Source organism: Mastigoproctus giganteus, chromosome 7 (genome assembly GCF_048544385.1).
Source record: "Mastigoproctus giganteus isolate SK-2022 chromosome 7, ASM4854438v1, whole genome shotgun sequence".
Classification (NCBI taxonomy): Eukaryota; Metazoa; Arthropoda; class Arachnida; order Uropygi; family Thelyphonidae; genus Mastigoproctus; species Mastigoproctus giganteus.
In genome coordinates, this window is record NC_143581.1 from 205,045,409 (window position 1) to 205,067,317 (window position 21,909).

Consider the following 21,909-nt stretch of genomic DNA (forward strand, 5'->3'; position numbering starts at 1 on the left):
GTTGAGTGGTTGAGTGTTGTGTACCTTTTGTCTATCTTTCTTATGGCTTGGTAAATTGGTGCTGCGTTTTCCTTGAAGTAATCCCACAGGTATTTAATCACCTTCTTCTCTTGTTCAATCCTCACCCTCCTTTTTGAGCTAAGGTTGTCTCTCGATCTCCAACTTTGAATGGTGTTGACGGCTCTTGGTCATCATTATCCTGGCAGATCTCATAATCTCCACCAGCTTGGTATTGGTCCAATCTGATCCCGACGCAGTATGTTAGTACTGGGACTGTGCAAGTGTTTATGGCTGTGACCATGTTCCTGCCATTCAGCTTTGATTTTTAGCAGGCTTCTCAGTCTCTGATGGTATTTCTCAGTTAGGCAGGCCTTGATCTCCTTGTGTTCTAACGGATGAGCTTGCATCATCATCATCAAATATTTGCAGGTCTCGGTTTGCCACGGCTTCAATCTCTTCACTGGTCTTCAGCTCATAGTTTGGCCGACTGGATGTCCTTGATGCAGTCCATGGGTCTTGCATTTATCTAGGTCAAATTGCATCCTGATGTCAGTGCTGAACTCTTCAGTAATCAGGAGTAGCCATTGGAGTTGATTCTTGGTTGCATCATAGAGTTTGATGTCATCCATATACATCAGGTGAGAGAGAGAGTGTGTACACGTTCGTCTTCCCTTCTTTTTGGGGTATATCTATTTGCTGTTGTTGAGCATGGTGTACAGTAGGTTGGGTGCTAGACAGAACTATATAGGGCATCTCCCTGGAAGATTCCTCTTCTGATGAGGATTGGTCAGGTCATGATATTCTTGACTTTGATAGTGTCCTCCATTTCATCATGGTTGCTTCTAGGAAGTGTTTTTTAGATCTTCGGTGTTTCTATCAGCCAGTTATGGGACATGGAATCAAAGGACATGTGGTAGTCGATGTAGGCAGTGTACAGGTTGCAGTACTTCTTGTAGGCTTGCTTCATAACTGCCACATCATGGTCAGTTGCTCCATGCATCCTTTGCTCATCTGCTTACAACCCTTCTACTGCTCAGCCATGATGTTCTGGTTCTCCAAGTGGTCTGATATCTTAATTGTGTACTTGGTCTGGATCTTTTATGTTGTTGACAGGTGAATGGTCTAACTTAGCTGGGTTTGTGGTGCCTTGAGTCACCGACTGTGCGTGTGTGCACAGCTGAACGTCTTGTACGAATTTGTTGTGAATGTTATCTATTCCTGGGTTCATCAGTTCTGGGACTTTCTGATTGACTGTTATGTTTTTTCCTCCTGAATCTCCCATTCTGTTATCTCTTGTACGTCCTTTTTTTCCCTTTTAGGTCTATCCAAGAGGCACGGCCATTATGGCTAACTTTTCTGCTCCATAGATTATCCCGAACTCCTCAAGTGCCTTCTAGTCAGGGGGTGCATTGCCCTCCTTCTCCTGTTGTCCAATGTTCCTGTAGAAGGTTCTCTAGTTTCATCAGATGTCTGGTCATCTGTTTTCCTCTGGGCACTCTCTCTATATTGGCAAAGTCTCTTACTGAGTGCAAGGGATTCTGTTTGAGGGTGTTCAGGTATTCTTCCACTGATTATGGGTCTCATGTTTGCTGTGTTGTTGTGTTTCTTATGGATGGTCTTCACTTTACTGTTATTCTGTTGGTACGGGGTTGGCCTATCTTCACTCTCAGCTCTATCTTTTATCTTGTGGTGTAGCCTCCTTTCCCAGGCTGGTAGTTTCTTGCCTTTGCGTTTAGCTTTCTGTTGGTCTCTGGTTTCTCTTCTGTTCATCCTTGTGGTTGCACACAGTAAATTGTTTTGTGGGTAGCATCTGGTGTTACTTTGTTGTTGTTGTTGAGGTAATCTGGCATTATTCACCAATTGAGGTGGTCTGACCTGTGACTTGCTACAGGATTCTGTTGGGTATCTGTTTCAGTATGGTGTGAATCTTTGTGGGGGTCCATGCCCTCATTCTGAAGAGTGTTTCCACTTCAGCTGCTCTGGATTTTAGTTCTTGTATTTAGTAGTGTTTGTCTTCCGGTTCTGGTTTGATTGTACTCTTATTTTTTGTTCTTTGTAGTTTGGTTGCTCACATCCTGCTTGACTTTTTCCAAGATTGCAGGAACTATTAAGTTCTTTGTGACAATGGTCTGTCTCTGGTGTACTGTTCATTGTTCAGTGACCTGAACATTTGGGAACCATTCCAACTATTTGGTCTGTGGTTTCGTCTAATACATTGTGATGTCCGTCTCTAGCTTCATCACTTCATAGTATGCTCTCATGATGAAAGTATTCATTTCAATGCCCCACTTCATGCATTAGCTTTTTCTCCCTTCCTGGGTGGTTACTAGTGCAGTTGTGCAGGAAGCACTTATTGTTATTAATGGCATATGATGCAAGGAAGCAAACTTATTATAAGGCGTCAGCCAAAAAAAAAAAAAAAAAAAACCCCATATCACTTGTCCATCCCCTCCAACAATATATCTAGTTCTTTCTTGAATTTATTCAAACTGCCCATCTCCACAGCACCAGATGGAAGTTTGTTCCAACAGTCGACACCTGCTGGCTGAAAGCAAACCCCCTCACATCTATCCTGTAATTAACTTTCCTCAATTTGAATTTATGTCCCCTCATGTGTGTAGTCTGAACAAGAATGTTATCAGAATTGAGCTTGCTCAGTCCATTCAAAGACATAAACCTATCAGATCACCTCGCAGGTGCCTAGTTGCAAGACATTACAATTTGCAGAACTGAAGATGTCATGGTGAGACCACCTTTTCATTGTCTTCACCGATCTTGTTGCCCTTCTTTACACCCATTTCAGCAGATCTACATTCTTCCTAAAACGAGACTTCCAGACCTGTATGCAGTACTTAAGATGTGGCAACCATTGCCTTATACAACAGGATAATCAGTTGATTGTACCTGCTTGCAACATTCCCATACATCATTGACAAAACTCCATGAGCTGTCCAGCCAGCCTGCACTGCTTAGAGAACATCATATCTGACTGCAAAGTTATCGCCAAGTCTTTTTCATTGTACCACACAGTTGCCACGTTAATCTGGGATTACTACTATTCGTATGTAGTACCTTGAATTTATCAATGTTAAACATCAACTGCCATTATTCCCATCATCATCATCATCATCAGCCATTTTCAATCCACTGCAGGATGAAGGCCTCTCCAGCAACTTTCCAGTTCCTTCTGTTTTGAGCACTGGCCATCCATTTACTACTCAAAAACTCATGAATTTCATCTATCCATCTCCGCCTTTGTCTTCCAGGTTTTCTTCTAGCTCCTCTTGGGTACCATTCTGTTATTTTCTTAGTCCATCTGTCATCATGTCTTCTAGCTATGTGTCCTGCCCAAGACCATTTTAGTTCTTTAGTTTTGATAAGAATGTCCTTTACTTGAGTTTGCTGCCTAATCCATGTGTTTCTCTTCTTATCTAACAGTCTAATTCCCAATATAATTCGTTCCATTCTTCGCTGTGTAGTTCTTAGCTTCTCTTCCATTCTTTTGGTGAGTGCCCAAGTTTCACTTCCATAAGTCATGGTGGGGAGTATACATTGATTCATTATTTTACGTTTCAGACAAACTGGGATATTGCTCTTCAGTATGTGACTATATTTCCTGAATGCTATCCATCCAAAATTTATTCTTCTCTTGACTTCCAGCCATTTATCATTATTACAGCTAATAACTTGTCCCAGATAAGTATATGACTCCACCTTTTCAATTACTGCTCCTTCAATCATTATTTCCCTTTCCGTGGCATACCTGTTCATCATTACTTTTGTTTTAGCCATATTCATCTTTAGCCCAAAATTCTTACTTACATAACTGATTAAGATTTTCCTCTAATTCTTTGGGATCATGGCTTATGACCACAATGTCATCTGCAAATCGTAAATGGTTTAGGTACTCTCCGTTCACATTGACTCCTTTCTGCGACCAGTCTAATCTTCTGAAAGCTTCCTCAAGGGCAGCAGTAAACAGCTTCGGAGATATTGTGTCTCCTTGTCGGACTCCTTTCTCGATTTTAAATTTCCTACTGTCTTTGTCTAGTCTAATAAAGGACGTAGCACTCTCATATATTTTCTTCAAAATCATAATATATGGAGTATCTATGCCTTGTCTTTCCAGTGCCCCAAACATTGCCTTATGCAGTATGGAGTCAAATGCCTTTTCATAATCCACAAATGCCAGGCATAATGGTGTTTTATATTCATTTGCTTTCTCCATTAGCTGTGATATTACGTGAAGGTGATCCATAGTTGAGAATCCTGTCCTAAAGCCAGCTTGCTCTTTCGGTTGATTCTCATCAAGTATTCTTTCTAATTCCATTATTCCCATAGTGAATGGAATTTGAGATCTGACACCATTTGGCAAACCAGTATAGGGGTCCATGTTCTGTATAGAATATCACGTCTGTAGTTTATATAAGGGTAGAGTATAATGATGGATAAAATTGTCAACACATCAAAGATTAGCAGTTTATATTTCAAAGAAGCATTTTTACATTTATTAAAATAAATTAAACAAGTTTGTTAAAATTCTGATAGTAAACAAGAGATGAAATATTGCTATATATATTTATATACTAACATAAATAACAGTAAAAAAATCACAAGTAATTTGTAAAATTAAATTTATTATTATTATTAGCTACATGGTGCAAGGAAGTCTGAGGCTTATGCTGCACCACCCAAAGGAAAAAAAGAATTCCCGATTTACCCTGAGAGAGAGAGAGAGAGAGAGAGAGAGAGAGAGAGAGTCATAAGTAGAAGGGAATCACCAAGAAAGAGAAGAATGACACACCTGGGTGTGTCAAGCCCATACTCACCAGATGTAAGCCCCTGGGGTTAATTTATTCAAGCTCCTCTTTGAACTGAAGTTGCCACCTCTCAGCCCATCTGCTCAACTTTTCCAGATCCTGTTGCAGTAGCGTACTATCATTACTGTCATTAACATCTCTGCCAACCTTTGTATTGTCTGCAAACTTAGACATTAACCCCGATATACCTTCATCAATATCATTGATAAATACTGAAAACAACAATGGGCCCGACATCAAATCCTGGGGGACTCCACTAATAACATTAGTCTATGAATACCAGTGTCCATTGATAACCACTCTCTGTCTTCTCCCACTCAACCATCCTTTTATCTATTGTAGCAACTTTCCCTAAATGCTATACTGCTCCAATTTGTACAGTAGTCTTCTGTGTGCCACAGTATCAGAAGCTTTCCTAAAATCCAAGTACAGTCAGTTCTGCTATAACATGGTATATGTGTCCCTAGAAATCTCCATGTTACGGTATTTTGTGCATTAAAAACAACAACAGAACTTATGGGAAAAATAGGGATGGGTGGAGTACTAAAAAAAAGTTAAAAACCCAATGAAATTGCTAACAGGTTTAAACATTTTTTAAATTTCTAATAAATAAATAAATATTACAGTAAATATAGCACTGTAATACTGTGTATACATACTAATTGATATTTCTGTTCACTGCCTTTTTTTTTTTTTTTTGGATTGTAAAATTTAAAACAGTAAAAAAGATAAGCAATCAATAACAACAAACACAGCACCCACAAATTGCACAATTGAAATACAGAGTAAAAAGAACAAAGCTTAAAAAATAAGAATAAAGAGAAGATTCTGAAAATTTTTTTATGTGATTGAAGATTTCATGGAAGGGGAAACACATTTCACCATAATAACATAAAAACTCACAGAATTCCAGCTATCGATATTATTGCAAACGCAACAAGATCTAGTTTACTACCTGTTTATAATTAGATTGCACTAACAGAAAAGCCCAATAAACAGGGAACTGCAAATTTTTTTATGGTAGTGCCTCCAGAAATGTGCTCCTATGCTCACGCTATCCCGCCTCACGTAATTTCTGTTCAAACAGAAAAATGTGAGCTCCTGAAAACGTGAGTCAGCCTACAATATCATGTGTTATCTCGTGAATACAGCAAATGACAACAGTGTGTCTCTGACCAATAAAACTACAGAAAATGTGAAATATATCTCTTGCACATTTGACACGTTTCAAGCTTCGTAAATTTGTATGTATTGCGTTGCAGATCACTATGTTCAGATTGGTGCCGGGTTTTGCATTCATCTGTGCTACTCACAGATGAAATCGCATATGAGCCAATGAAAAAATCACTTTATACTCACATTGTTCCCTAACATATCAGTCATGTTGGAGCAAATTTGTGTTGCTAAAATGCCCGTTATAGCAGAACTGACTGTATATGTTATCAAAATTATTTTTTTGTATCCAGTTCCTTTGTGACCACATCATAGTATCCAGTCAAATTTGCAGACAAGACTTCCCCTTAACAAACCCATGCTGTGTCTCAACTATAACTGCAGTCTTGTCTAGATGATCCTGCTTCACTTCCTTAGCCAGTTACTGTATTATTTTCCCTGGAACAGAAGTTAGACTAACAGGTCTATAATTACTCGTGTCACCCTTTGATCCTCCTCTATGAATTGGGGACACATTTGCACATCTCCAGTCCTTGGGGATCTCCCCTGAGTTCAAGGAAGCTTTTGTAATTATGGCTAAGGGTTTGCTTACATCCCTTGCTGCTTTTTTTTTAATATAACTGGATAGATCCCATCCATCCCAGGCCTTTCTTATGTTCAATTTCAACAATTTCTTCTCCACTTTACTCTCAGTTATTAGAAAATCATTTAGTTCCCTGCCAAAGTTTGATAAGCTTCTGGCCTCCATTTCCCAAAGCATTGTAATAACAATACTGAGGAACCTATATTCTGTAAAAACAGCAATGTGGTTTACCTCATCACCTTGCCTTACCTGAAACATGAAATATGTTGGTCAAACTAGCAATTTTGTATTATCTTAAACTCAATCTCCATAGTTCTGATATCAATTACTACAGTAGCTGCAATAACCATAACAACTCTGAGCAGGAAATAGAATACAAGCATTTCTAGTCACATTGCCTTACTCACATCTACATCTCTATCCTAGCACTTGTACCTGACCCCTGCTCTAGAAATAGACAGGAAGAATTTTTCATGCTTAAATTAAAAACCCTTTATCCATATGGTCTCAACAATAAAATTAATCACAAAATCATTACCAGCAATATATCAGATGTAGTAGTAGTAGTGGCATGTGATGCAAGAAAGCAAATGTATGAGCTTATGCAGCATCAGCCAACAAAAAAAAAAAAAAAAAAAAAAAATCACACCATTCTCTCCAAATGCCTCTCCAGTTCCTCCTTAAATTTATTCAACCTATCAACTTCCACAACGACAGATGGAAGTTTGTTCCACCAATTAACCACCCGCTGGCTAAAGGCAAATTTGCGCACATCTATTCTACATCTGTCTTTTCTTAATTTGAATTTATGCCCCCTTAGGTTCGTAATCTGAACAAGTGGAAGGATCCCATCAGAATTCAGCGTGCTCAACCCATTCAAAATTGAGAGTAGGAGTGTGCTATAGGCCTAATGACTCTGATGAGTATAATAAGAAACTTTACAGAAAAATACAGTGGGCCAGTAAATCAGAGAGTCTTATAATGGGGGATTTTAATTTCCCAGATATTGACTTGAATTTGGGGGCTGGTCACTCACACACTAGCAAGGCTTTTGTGGATTTATTGGATGATTGTTTTCTACATCAGCATGTTCGGGAGGCAACTAGATGGAGTAATACTCTTGATTTGATTATCAGTAGTGATTCTTCATGCATTAAGAATCTGCAGATAAATGAACCACTAGGTGGCAGTGATCACAGTGTTCTGAAGTGGGAGTTACTCAAAGAGGTAACTACCATTAGGGGTAAAGTGAAGGGGTATTGCTTTCGTAACGGCGACTACGATGGACTGAGACAGTATTTAAATTCTATACAGTGGGACCAACTGATGATGTTACCAACAGCAAATGCAAAATGGGAAGCATTCATACCAACTAAGAAATATTGTTCAAGGTTTAGGCCTAAATGGATGTCAGATGAACTAATGAGGCATATGGCAGAGAAGAAAAATGCATGGGATACATACAAATTAACACGTGGCACAGAAGCCTATGATAGATACAAGTTGATCTGTAACCAAGTTACAAAGGAGGTTAGGCAGGCGAAGGCAGATTACGAGAGATCCTTGGCAAGGGATGCGAAGAAAAACAGCAAAGAGTTCTTTACTTATGTAAACTCTAGAAGGAAGGGGATGAATCAGATTGGTCCACTTGATATTGATGGGTCAACTGTTGATGACCCTGCTTAGGTAGCTAACAAACTAAATGAATATTTTGCATCGACATTCACACATGAGGAGTTATTCAGTGAGGGGAATGCCAGAGGTGTATTCAACTCTAGCAGTAAGCTAAAGAATCTTGTAATAACTGAGAGTAAAGTGGAGGAGAAATTGTTGAAGATAAACACAAGAAAGGCACCTGGGGTGGGTGGGATATATCCAGTTATATTAAAGGAGGCAGCAAAGGAAGTAAGCAAACCCTTAGCCATAATTATGAGAGCTTCCTTGGAGTCAGGAGAGGTACCCATGGACTAGAGATGTGCAAATGTGACCCCCAATTCACAAGGGAGGATCAAAGGCTGACACAAGTAATTATAGACCTGTGAGTTTAACTTCTGTTCCTGGAAAATTAATGGAGGCACTGGTTAAAGAAGCACTGCAGGATCATCTAGACAAGACTTCAGTTATAGCTCGGACACAGCATAGTTTTGTTAAAGGGAAGTCTTGCCTGACCAATTTGATTGGATACTATGATGCAGTCACAAAAGAACTGGATGCAGGGAATAACTTTGATATTATATACTTGGATCTTAGAAAGGCTTTTGATACTGTTGCACATGGAAGACTGCTGCACAAATTGGAGCAGTGTGGCATTGGAGGCAAATTGCTGCTATGGATAAAGGGGTGGTTGAGGGGGAGAAGACAGAGTGGTAATTAATGGACACTGCTCATCATGGACTAATGTTATTAGTGGAGTCCCTCAGGGTTCAGTATTGGGTCCTTTATTGTTTTCTGTATTTATAAATGATATTGATGATGGCATATCACGCTTAATGTCCAAGTTTGCAGACGATGCGAAGGTTGGCAGGGTTGTCAAGGCCACTACTGACACTATGCTGCTGCAACAGGATCTGGAAAGGCTGAGCAGATGGGCTGAGAGGTGGCAAATGAAGTTTGACATTGACAAATGTAAAGTACTACATATGGGAAACAGCAACCCCAGAGCAACGTATCAACTCTGTGGTACTACACTGACAGTGGTAGAGAATGAAAGGGACCTGGGGGTGGTTGTGCAGGCAGATATGAAGTTCTCTGAGCAGTGCAGATGGGCTGCAAGAGTAGCTCATGGTGCCTTGTCAATGATATATAGGAATTTTTCTAGCAGGGATAAGGAGGTGATTATTCCCTTGTATAAGGCAATGGTCAGGCCACACCTAGAGTAATGTATACAGGTCTGGAGGCCTCATTTCAAGAAGGATGTAGAGCTGCTGGAACGAGTACAGAGAAGGGCAACAAGATTAGTGAATGGAACAAAGGGGTGCTCTTACGAAGAAAGGCTTAAGTTTTGCGAATTACGGTGTCTGGAGACTAGGCACCAGCGAGGTGATCTGATAGAGGTGTACAAAGCCTTGAATGGTTTGAGCATGCTCAGTGCTGATGGGATTCTTCCTCTTGCTCAGAATAATCACCTGAGAGGGCATAAATTCAAATTGAGGAAAGACAGATGTAGGATAGATGTGCGGAAATTTGCCTTTAGCCAGCGGGTGGTTGGTAGGTGGAACAGACTTCCATCCCTCGTCGTGTAAGTTGATAGCCTAAATAAGTTTAAGGCTCAGCTGGACAGGTATTTCGAACAAATAGAGGGGTGAAGTGGAAGTGGTTATTTTTTATTTATTTATTTTACTTTATTTTTTTTTTTTTTTTGGCTGATGCTGCATAAGCTTGCTTTCTTGCATCAAATGCCTCTACTAATGCTAATGCTAAAGGCCTTATATACCTCAATCAGATCACCGCGCAGGTGCCTTGTCTCCAGCCACTGCAATTTGCAGAACTTAAGCCTCTCGTGGTAAGAGGATCCCTTCATTCCCCTCACCAATCTTGTTGCCCTTCTCTGTACATGCTCAAGTAAATCTACATCCTTCCTAAAATGAGGCCTCCAGACCTGTACGCAGTACTCAAGGCGTGGCCTGACCATTGCCTTATACAGAGGGATAATTACCTCCTTTTCCCTGCTAGCAAAATTCCTATATATCATTGACAAAACCCCATGACCTGCCCTGGCAGCCTGTCTGCATTGCTCAGAAAACTTCATATCTGACTGCACAATTACTCCCAGGTCTTTTTCATTTTCTACCACCTTAAGTGTGATACCACACAGTCGGTACGTTTCTCTGGGGTTACTTCTACCCATATGCAGTACTTTGCATTTGTCAAGGTTAAACTTCAGTTGCCACTTCTTAGCCCATATGCCCAAATTATCTAGATCCTGTTGCAGTAGCACACTGCCATCACTGTCATTAACAACCCTGCCAACCTTTGTATCATCTGCAAACTTCGACACTAAACCTGATATACCTTCATCAATATCATTGATAAATATACAAAACAACAGTGGACCTAACACCGAACCCTGTGGGACACCACTAATAACATTAATCCAAGAAGAGCAGCACCCATTGATTATCATCCTCTGTCTTCTCCCACTTAACCATCCTTTTATCCATTGTAACAACTTACCCTTAATACCATTCTGCTCCAATTTGTACAATAGTCTTCCATGCGCAACAGTGTCAAAAGCTTTCCTGAAATCCAAATATATGATATCAAAATTATTTTTTGCATTCAGTTCCTTTGTAATCACATCATAATATCCTATCAAATTTGTCAGACAAGACTTTCCCTTAACAAACCCATGCTGTGTCTGAATTATTGCTGCAGTCTTGTCTAGATGATCCTGCAATGCATCTTTAACCAGCGACTCCATTATTTTACCCGGAACAGAAGTTAAACTAATTGGTCTGTAATTATGCATGCATATACCACAAATTTCAAGTTGTCAAAGGCTTTTATAAACCCAGACCTTACAAAAGGCACAAATCTAAGACAGCATTAATGCCCCATATAAGTATAAACTGAGTAAATTTCAGCAGACTATTACTGATTGGCACAACAGTCAGTTTGATGTACAGAAGATCCATGACCTATTAGCCCTAAACACAGTATCCTGAAGGCTCTTTACAAGTTCATCCTAAAGTTTGATTTCAAAAAACATTTATGAATCTAAACATTTATGCCACCTACATACAGATATTTAAACATCTAAACATTTATGCCACCTACATACAGATATTTGTAAATTTAAACTAAAATCATTCATAAAATCTTGAACATACTATCATCATACTGAAATATAATGCTAATATGGAGAGTATCAACATTAACAGTTGTATTAACAAATTTTCTGATCTCTGATCTTCTTCCTATAGGCTGCCATAATCTGTTTATCAAATCCAGATTCAGATACTCCAAACCTTTTGGACTCATAGCCTGCAACTATAAATCACTAGCCACTGAAATGGATAAATTTAATCTGGAACCTGTCTTGAATAGTTGTATATGTCACCAGGATATGCTAAAGCCTTTTTTTAATTCACATTTTGGTCATATTATAACTGGTAATTTAGATATTATTATTATTGCTCATATCATTTCTCCCTGATTGGGGGGGGGGGGGTTCCACCTCGTGACAGGTATTGCTACCAAGTACACAGGGTGGTTGTTGTTATGTCTTGTGTTACTGTTGGTTAAGAAACTCTCTGACTATCCTACAGGTGTTCAGGATTGTGACTTTCTGAAGTTCCTTATAGGTGTTAGGGGCTCACATCTGGTGAGTATGGGCTTGGCACACCCAGGTTCCTGAACTGGATATCATTATTTTTCTCTTTCTTGGTGATTCCCTTCTACTTCTCTCTCTCTCTGTCTCACAGGGTAACTCGGGAATTTTTTTTTGGCTGGTGCAGCATAAGCCTTAGGCTTCCTTGCACCATGTGGCTAAGTAGTAGTAGTGTTCGCTGGGAGACCTATTACTGCTAGGCATTGTTATATAGGGTCTTTGGCACCATACTGGTGGTCGACACGATGACCAGGATGGTCGTAACATGTTGCATATGCCACATCTCTTTGATCTCCTGTCTTAGGTTCAGGTACTTCCTGATTTTTTCCCCATGGGTTTTCTGCAGGTTGCCAGTGTTGGGTACCGCTATGTCAATCAGATAGGTAGAAAAGTGATTGACATAGCGGTACCCAACACTATGTCAATCAGATAGGTAGAGAAGCGGCAACTGAAGTTTAACATTGTCAAATGCAAAGTAACTCCACTTCTACTGCAGATGAGTAGAAGTAACTCCAGAGAAACATACCAACTGTGTGGTACTACACTTAGGGTGGTAGAAAATGAAAAAGACCTGGGAGTAATTGTGCAGTCAGATGTGAAGTTTTCTGAGCAATGCAGACAGGCTGCAAGAGCAGGTCATGGAGTTTTGTCAATGATATACAGGAATTTTGCTAGCAGGGAAAAAGGAGGTGATTATCCCTTTGTATAAGGCAATAGTCAGGCCACGCCTTGAGTACTGCATACAGGTCTGGAGGCCTCATTTTAGGAAGGATGTACATTTGCTTGAGCATGTACAGAGAAGGGCAACAAGATTGGTGAGGGGATGGAGGGATCCTCTTACCAAGAGAGGCTTAAGTTCTGCAAATTGCAGCATCTGGAGACTAGGCACCTGCGAGGTGATCTAATTGAGGTGTATAAGGCTTTGAATGGATTGAGAATGTTGAATTCTGATAATTCTGATGGGATTCTTCCACTTGCTTAGATTACAAACCTAAGGGGGCATAAATTCAAATTGAGCAAAGACAGTTGTAGAATGTCTTTCCTCAATTTGAATGAAGATGTGCGGAAATTTGCTTTTAGCCAGCGGGTGGTTAATTTCTGGAACAAACTTCCATTTGTCGTTGTGGAAGTTTATAGCTTAAATAAATTCAGGAAGGAACTGGACAAACTTTTAGAAGGAATGGTTGTGTGATTTTTTTTTTTTATTTTTTTTTTTTTTATTTATTCTTATTTTATTTTATTTATTTTTTTTTTTTGACTGATGCTACATAAGCTCATATTCTTGCTTTCTTTCATCACATGCCTCTTTTACTATTACAGTTATGTCCATAAACCTGATAAGGTTTTGGAACAACTACTTAAAAATGTCACGAATTCACTACCTGACAGCAGAATTATTAATAACAATTTTCCTGTAATAGAAGTACTAAATAATAATATTTCACACATTCAAACATTTGACTTTAATAGTCTTTTTACTAGTATAGATCTAACCAACTTGAAGGGGCTCACATCTGGTGAGCTGGATATCATCATTCTTCCCTTTCTTGGTGATTCCCTTCTAATTTTCTCTCTCTCTCTCTCTCTCTCTCTCTCTCTCTCTCTCTCTCTCAGGGTAACTAGGGAATTTTTTTGGCTGTTGCAGCATAATCCTCAGGCTTCCTTGTGCCATATAGATATAATAATAATAATAAAGTCAGTCTTGAATAAAATTTACAATAATTATAAGCAAATTATAAAATGCAAACCTGGATATTGGAACAATCTATCCAACCACTGTATTTTCAATAACTACATCTTTGATGGCGGTACACTCTACCTACAAACCAAAAGTAAACTTATGTGCAGCCCTGCTAGCTGTGTCATAGTAACCTTTATCTCTGCTGGTCAGAAACCACCCTACCATGAGATATATGTATGTACAGATACATAGATGACTTGTTGGTAATAAACTACCCTACCTTCTCAGGACTGCTAGTATTTATCCTCCAGAACTTATTCTGGAAAGAACAAATAACAATAACCTTTCTACCAATTACTTAGACCTGGACATTAACATTAATAACTCGCATACTGCTACTAACATATATAATAAACATGATGCCTTTTAACTTTAATGTGGTCAGCTTCACCCATCGGCATTCCAACATCTCTAAAAAGGTGCATTCAAATATCATCCTCTCTCAGTGTATCAGGAAAGCCACTATATGCAACAGCAATATCCTAATCTTGCACAATATTAAAAATCTCTATAATAAACATCTTGGCAACAATTTCCCTCCAGCATTCCTTTACTATCATTTTAAGAAAGCACTCAATATCTTAAAATATAAAAAGTTGCTTGACCATCAAACTGATATCAACAGCCTCTTTGGTGTCTCACGGTCTAGAAAATTTGTGCCCACCGATTGGCTACCCAAGGGGGTATTACTTTTTGTAGATATTTATGTTTTTAGTCATTGTTTAGTCATTTTTTACGTATTATATTATTATAACATTACTGACTTAAACACATGAAGCATTCACCCAGACCTCTGTCCAGGGTCATACAATAGGAACGGGTTTTACATCCCTGGACTACCTAAGTTTGCCTATAATCCCCTTCTTCCATTTACTTTTTATTGTCCTTAATCCCTTTAGTTTTTATTTCTTGTGAACAATTACATTATTTTATATTATTTTATCTATCTGTACTCTTTACAACATACCATATTTTACGTACGCATTCTCCATAGATTTTTCTAGATATGTCTTTTGGATACTCTTCCCTATAAACTACTACATATATTTAACAAATAATACTGTGTATGTATGCATAATACTTTTTTTTTTTCGTAGATAAATTCAGCAATAAAATAATATGTCTAGGAGAACGTCTCAAACTACGTTGCCCTAAATCTTTGAGAATTGTCATTTATTCAGCAGCTTTTGGAGGTACAACAAATGGGGTACCAGAATGCACACAACCAAAAAGCGTGAACTCAGCAGGTAAAACTAATTTATTAGTAAATAATAACCTTTTTTAATGGAAATTCCATATATATTGTCAAGGGAACAGCAAAATTTGGTTCTGCATGTGTAATTCTTATTGCCTGCCTCTTTAATGAAAATTTTGAGTAATTTTTTCAGTATGAGTTAGGTAGTTTAAGCAGTTAAGGCTGCATAATGTCCTGAAGCTTTCCTCTGATTTTCCCGGTTCACACAGAAAATCCAACTAGTTTACATTTGCCATCATATTCACAAGGCCATACTTATGAACAGGCACATAAGGTGCTAGTCTTGGGCCTCACCACAGAGAGGGCTCTGTAATCAATTTTTAAAAAAAAATTTTTTTTTTTTAACACCCTGATCCAAACTAGGATGCACTTATGCCTACCACGTAAACAGAGACAGGCTAAATTTACTGAAAATGTGGATGACTCATTTCTGTGAACCAGCTGATGAATTTCCAGGATAAAGGAAAATCACTGTCTCCTAATTCTCTAATCGGGCATTTAGAGTAGAACACTGGTTGATCACAGCGTATATTCCACATTGGAAATATGCCTTAATCTTTTCCACTTGCTACGGATACAAGAAAGAAGTTGACCAGCGTGACTTCTTGGTATGGTATGTGGGAGAGGCGGTTGTAAATTATTATTATTATTATTATTATTATTATTATTATTACTAGCCACATGGTGCAAGGAAGCCTGAGGCTTATACTGCACCAGCCAGAGAGAGAGAGAGAGAGAGAGAGAGAGAGAGAGAGAGAGAGAGAGAGAGAAAAGAGTCAGAAGTCAGCTCAGGACCCTGGGTGTGCCACAGACACTGTAAATGTGTTACAGACACTGTCAACAATTCTGAAAATATTTCTCAAAGTGCCTGTGGCAAACACAAGTGATGAACAGTCTTTTTCAGCACTAAAATGAATAAAAAAACTATTTATGAAATAATTTAATGCAGGGTAAAATGTCCAATTTATCATTATTATTTATCAAGTCGTAGATAACAAATTCTATAAATTATGATGACATAATTGATAAATTTGCGAAATTAAGTGCAAGGAAAAAAATAATAAAATAAAAAAAACATTTTAACTGAATAGTAACCGGTGTTAGATTCCAGTGAAGTCCTGTCTGCATATTGGTGCAGATAATCTGGGATTTTTATAAGGCTGGACAGAATATATTAAATATTCTTATGTTCTTAGTTTTTATTTAATAATGTGCTAATATTTGGTACCATACAGGTATTGTTAAAACTGTTATTCTATCTGGTAAACTCCTGTATTTTATATAATACTTGTATTTAATTATGTTATATAAATAAATTATTTTGGCAGTACAAAATTTTTACTGTCATACTTTATCAATAAAAAGTTCAGGGGTCTCAAAATAATTTTGTGCCTCGGGCCTTGAAATCCATAAGTACAGCCAGCATATTTAGCGACTTGGGTAGAATAGAACATTCTCATGATTTATATGTAGTTGTTCTCAGGGAAAGTATCCAGCTGTGGCAACTGTTACTGAATGGAAAAATGCAGTGTTCTAGAATTTAGATGCAGAATTTAAATGCTGAGAGAGAGAGAGAGAGAGAGAGAGAGAGAGAGAGAGAGAGAGAGAGAGAGAGAGAGAGAGAGAGAGAGAGACAGCCATATGCACTGCATTTATGAGAGGAAATATCAAGATCTCTAGAAGCCCAGATCTGAATTCAACTAGATTAAAATTTGGGTACAGTTGGAGTATGTTGTCTGTAGCTGTGACATCCCAAAAAATAGTCTGTAATCAATTTTGTACCCTTTGTTAATATTGGATATTTTCCCCTTCACTTATAGTCAAGAGGGTGCAGATATTCTATTTGTATTCTTGTAATTGTGCTCTCTACAAAAGGTGCTTGAGACCAGAGTTGCATTTCCTTTGCTACGGCTCTAGTCTTAAGCAGCCTTCAAGGAATGCAATGGTCAGCTTTACTGGCTTGCTCATTTATAGGCTTGTTTAAAAGCACAACTAGATCATTTGTCTGATCTTATTTACCTGCTTATAGCAAAGCTAATTTAAGAGGAGAAAGAAAATATTTGCCATAATTTTAGCCAAAATTAGTAGGGATGGATCAAATAAATTGTAGGAGAAATTCTCAGCTCAAGTTACGAATCTCAGATGAATTCTATAGACAGAATCTGCTTAAAAGAGTGATACTATCATTTATTTTTCCTGAGATGTATGAAATTGTTTAAACTGAAATTATTTTTTAGACTATTGGTGCTCCTCAGATAAAGTAAACTTTTAAGGTTTAAGTTTTTTATTAAAAATTTAAAATAGAAATTTTGATTTACATGTATACATATCAACATACTGTTTATGTGATATAAATACCTTGCAAAGCAGAATCCAGTGCAAAGTATATTTAATTTTACAGATTGCCAAGCAAGTTATGCTACAGAAACTGTAATGGCTGCCTGCCATGGACACAGAAAATGTGTGATAGTTGCAGATATGGAAACATTTGGTGATACAGGATGTCCTAAAGATATGCCTATGTTTTTAAAGGTAGTATTTACATGTGGTAAGTAAATGTTTCATGACTTTGCCATTAGGCTTTCTACAAATATAGCATTGGTATTATATTATTATTAATAGGTATTTGCTTAACAGTTTTTTGGAAATGTTTAACTTTTTTTTTTTCAATTTGCAGTTTTGGTTTTGACTCTACAGATTTGCTTTTTCACAAAAAAGCAGATAACAAATTTTTCATGAGGAAATGAGTGACAAGCCTTTAAATAAAAGGAGATAATCTCAAGTGATAAATCATGGCTTCAGTGTTCCAAAATATTTAAGAGGAATTGAGTAATTAACAAAATTTGTAAAGCTTACAAAATTTTGTAATCGGTTGGCAGCTCACTCAATAACAAAATATTTCTTAATTTGTCGAATGACTGCTTTCTGCATCAATATCACTTTCTCTTGTTAGAGAGTTAACAACAGAAAGCAATATTCTTGATTTGGTTATCACCAGTGGTCCATCATGTATTAAGAATCATCACATAAAGGAACCTTTAGGTGGCAATACCATATTGATGTGGTATTTATTTGAAGAAATAACTGCTGTAAAGAGAAAGGATTTTGTTTTTGTCAAGATAATTTTATTGGTTTTAGATATTTTTGAAAGGAACTTAAGTGGGACCAACTGACAATGAAAATGTGAAATTGATAGTGTTCAGAGAGGAAATTATAGAGATCAAGTGTTTTATACCAGCTAAGAAATGTTGTTCAAAATTTAGACTAAAATGGATGTTGGATGAACTGACGAGCTTATTGGTGGAGAAGAAAAAATGTTTGTGGGGGTGGGATTATAAATTGTTAGGGGATATAGAGTTCTACAATAAGTACAAACTAGTGGGTAATCAATTTATTAGGGAAATTATGTAGGCTTATGTAGAATGTGAGAAGTTTTTGGCTAAAAGTGCAAAGAAAAGCAGCAAACAATTGTTTGTGTACGTTAACATCAGAGGGAAAGCAGTAAATCACATTGATTAATGGATATGAATGGCATGACTTTTGATGGTCCTGAACAGATTACTGATAAACTAAATAAATATTTTGCATCTACATTCACATATGAAGAGGTTTTAGAGATAGGTTAGCACAAGTCTATGTTATGCTGATTGGGAGTTAAATGATTTTAACTCCCAATCAGTATAACCAAAAAAAGTGTATAACAACTATGGAAGTGTGTTGCAGCCTCGGGCTGGAATGCACTGGAATGACGTTCCGGTATTTTTTTTTCTAAATGTCATAATAGAAAATCATTAAATTTATACACCTAATATTATGAAACAGTGGCATAATCAAAGGGGAGGGAGAAATAATATCTATTTTACCCATTGCTACTAAAAATATATATTAATAGTAATATTTAAAATTAATAGATTTCTTTAAAAATTTATTTAAAAACAAAAATATAAATTTCACAATAAAACTTGAGCGTTTCTTACTAAAGTGCAATGTGTTAGATAAAGAGATCGAATGAATGAGATATACTGTGATGCATGCGAGTGCTGCATTTTGATTTGCATCGAGCTGAATGCTAGAACTGGTTGTTCTATGAACCGTGAGTCTAAAGTCTGATTCAGTTACTGTACAGTCGATGTGGCGTGATCATTTAGTCTTCTGGAGAATGATGTACAGGATTTTTTTTTTTTTTTGTACGTGTACATATTATATATATAATTCATATATGAATTAATTTTTACCTTCTAAGGTAAAAATTAATTTTTATGGGATTAAATATGTAAATTTAAATTTACATAATTTCAGTATTTAAAAATTAAAAGAAGAAATTTTCATTAAATACAATATGTGAAAAATGCAAGAAAACAACATTAAATAGATTTCTTGATAAAAAACAGGAAACTGTGCAAGAAAATGTACAAACATGTGGAAATGATGACATAACCTCTTCTTTTCCATCAAGATCTAAAGATAAGAGAAACAGTGACACAGAATTAAAATTTAATTGGCCCCACGTTTGGAATGCTGATATGTGGACTGAGAAGTAAAAAGCATATCCTTGGCTTACATGCAATGCTGGAAAATTAGGATGTTTGACTTGGGCTGCTGTAAAAAAATTAGGGCTGTCTAAAATGCAGGGAGTTAGCATTTCAAAGGAATGGAGTTTGGTAGTGGTATCATCTTATGGCAAAGATAGAAGTGCACAATTGACATTTTTGCGTAAGAAAATTTATGAACATTCAAAAAGTACTTCACATATACAGGCTGAAAAAATTTTGCAAGCTGCAAATGAACTACATTTAGAAATGGTAATTGATCAAATGAATGACTCCGAAATTTCTAGCACCTGTAAGGTTTTTAGAACTGTATATTATATTGCGAAACATGATCGACCATATTCTGACCATTTTGAGTTGTTACAACTTCAAGAATTGAATGGCACTGTTATTGCTCGTCGTTTGCGTTCAAGATTAAGTGCTACTAATATAATAGAGCATGTCGGAAGGCAAATGAAATTAAAATTGTGCCAAGAAATTGTGGACATACGTGGAAACTTATCAATTCTCATTGATGAGAGTCTGCTACTCTAAGCAAGAAATCTACTCTGATTATTTATTTAAAATATGAAACTAATAAAATGAAAGATCCACATTGCTTGTTTCTTGATTTAATCGAATTGCCAGATCAAACAGCTTTCACAATAACAGATGTCTCTTAAAATGTCTTGAAAAATACAGATTTGATGACAATTATTTAAAACACTATTTAATTTCTTTTATGCAGGTGCTAGAAATTTCGGAGTCATTCATTTGATCAATTATCGCTTCTAAATGTTGTTCATTTGCAGCTTGCAAGATTTTTTCAGCCTGTATATGGGGAAATTGGGCAGAAAATTGGGAGTTGGAAATAAATTATTAGAAAAATATCCAAATTTGATCAAACCATCGGCTTGAGTTATCAGTTGGAGATGCAATATCAGAAGAGAGAAATAGAAGCATGCGCTACCATCATCGGCAAAGAAATTAAAAGGATTGGACAGGTATTAATGTAAGGTGGGTGGCCAGCTCCTTTAGGACCGTATCAGCAGTTTGGCAAAATTTTGCATCTTTATGCCATCATTTTGAAAATGCCAGTAAAGATAACAACCAAAACAGAACTGCACAATCCATGTTCAACAGATTATATAAACGAATTTCATCCAAACAGTTTGTTCTAAATTTAGCCCTAAATCCCTGATGTACGATGTATTGTTTGAGCTATTGATTCTTTCAGAGTCATTGCAAAACAGAGATATGACAATAGTATATGCAGACAAATTGATTCATCGTACAATTCATTACTTTACTTGGAATTTTAAAAAAAAACATCAAAAAGGAAAAAAGTTGTTAAAAGCCTCATATGCTATTGAAAAAATGCAATTCTTTTTAGTAACATTAACAGACAATAATAAAGTAACATTAATTCATAGAAATCAATTTCTAAACAGCATTATTAATAATATGAAGCATAGGCTGAGCGTTAGTACAGATTCTACTGAATTTACTGAAGGAATATTAACTTCAGATATTATAAAAGAGTTGCGAATTTTTGAACCAAGCAAATGGCCATCTGAAATTGATCTTGGATTTGGAGAAAATAAAACAGAATCTCTCTGTAAACGTTTTCATTTATCTTTCACAAAATATTTGAATGCCTACAGGGATTATTTAGCTAATGGTGGTTGTAGCGTGCCAAGATTTGGAACATTTAAAAACGTATTCCAAAATTATAGCTTGCAGTTCTTCTGAATGCGATCGTGGCTTCAGCAGTATGAATTTAATATTAACTATGAAAAGATCCTGTACTCTTGTCGAACATGTGGCAAGTTTGTTGTTTGTTAAACTACACGGTCCACCGTTAGAATTACGGAATCCAAATTTTATGTCCGACTTGGTTGCAGTGTCATCATTCTGTTGTTGACCAACAAACAAAAAGGACAGTCACACAAGAATACGTAATCGATCCTGCATGGGAATTTCTGTGATTCTTCTGAACTTTAAAATTTTTAAAACTTTTAAAATTTTTTGTCTTTGTTTTTTACTTTTGAAATTTTTATTTATTTTTGCAAATGAAAAAAGCATAGGTAACTATTTGTAGTTTATTGACGAGCATTCCAGTACTATTTTTTTTTAGCAGTACAACTCTGGTGAAATCCCTCACAGTTTGTAGTTTTAGTTTTTGGCGACCATTCAAGAGCTGCATCATGATGATTCCGTATTCTTATTAGAAACTGGGGATCTCTACCTGCTGCGCCCTCAATGTATGTGGAAAAGAAGTACGTGAGCACCTCATTATAGCTATCTTCGTCTGGAAATGGGGCAGCAAGCTCATCAAAGACCTCCTCACAGCATGGAAGGGCAGTTAACCTAACCACTGTGCTATCCAAGAGGTCATTAGCATGGAGAAAATACATAAAGAAAATAGGATATGGGTTTTTTTTTTTTTTTTAAATTTTTTTTAAGGGGGTCTCTTGAT

At 36.9% G+C, this 21,909-nt stretch overlaps 1 protein-coding gene across 1 annotated transcript in view; it reads left to right on the forward strand.

Moving 5' to 3' along the window:
• The window catches only part of LOC150083610 (uncharacterized), a 90,103-nt gene that overhangs the window by 50,668 nt on the left and 17,526 nt on the right, over window positions 1-21,909 (forward strand). The window contains exons 4-5 of the mRNA XM_090378540.1: window positions 14,744-14,893; window positions 17,303-17,449. Of these exons, the coding sequence (XP_090234666.1) occupies window positions 14,744-14,893; window positions 17,303-17,449 (297 nt within the window). The remainder of the gene's footprint in view (window positions 1-14,743; window positions 14,894-17,302; window positions 17,450-21,909) is intronic.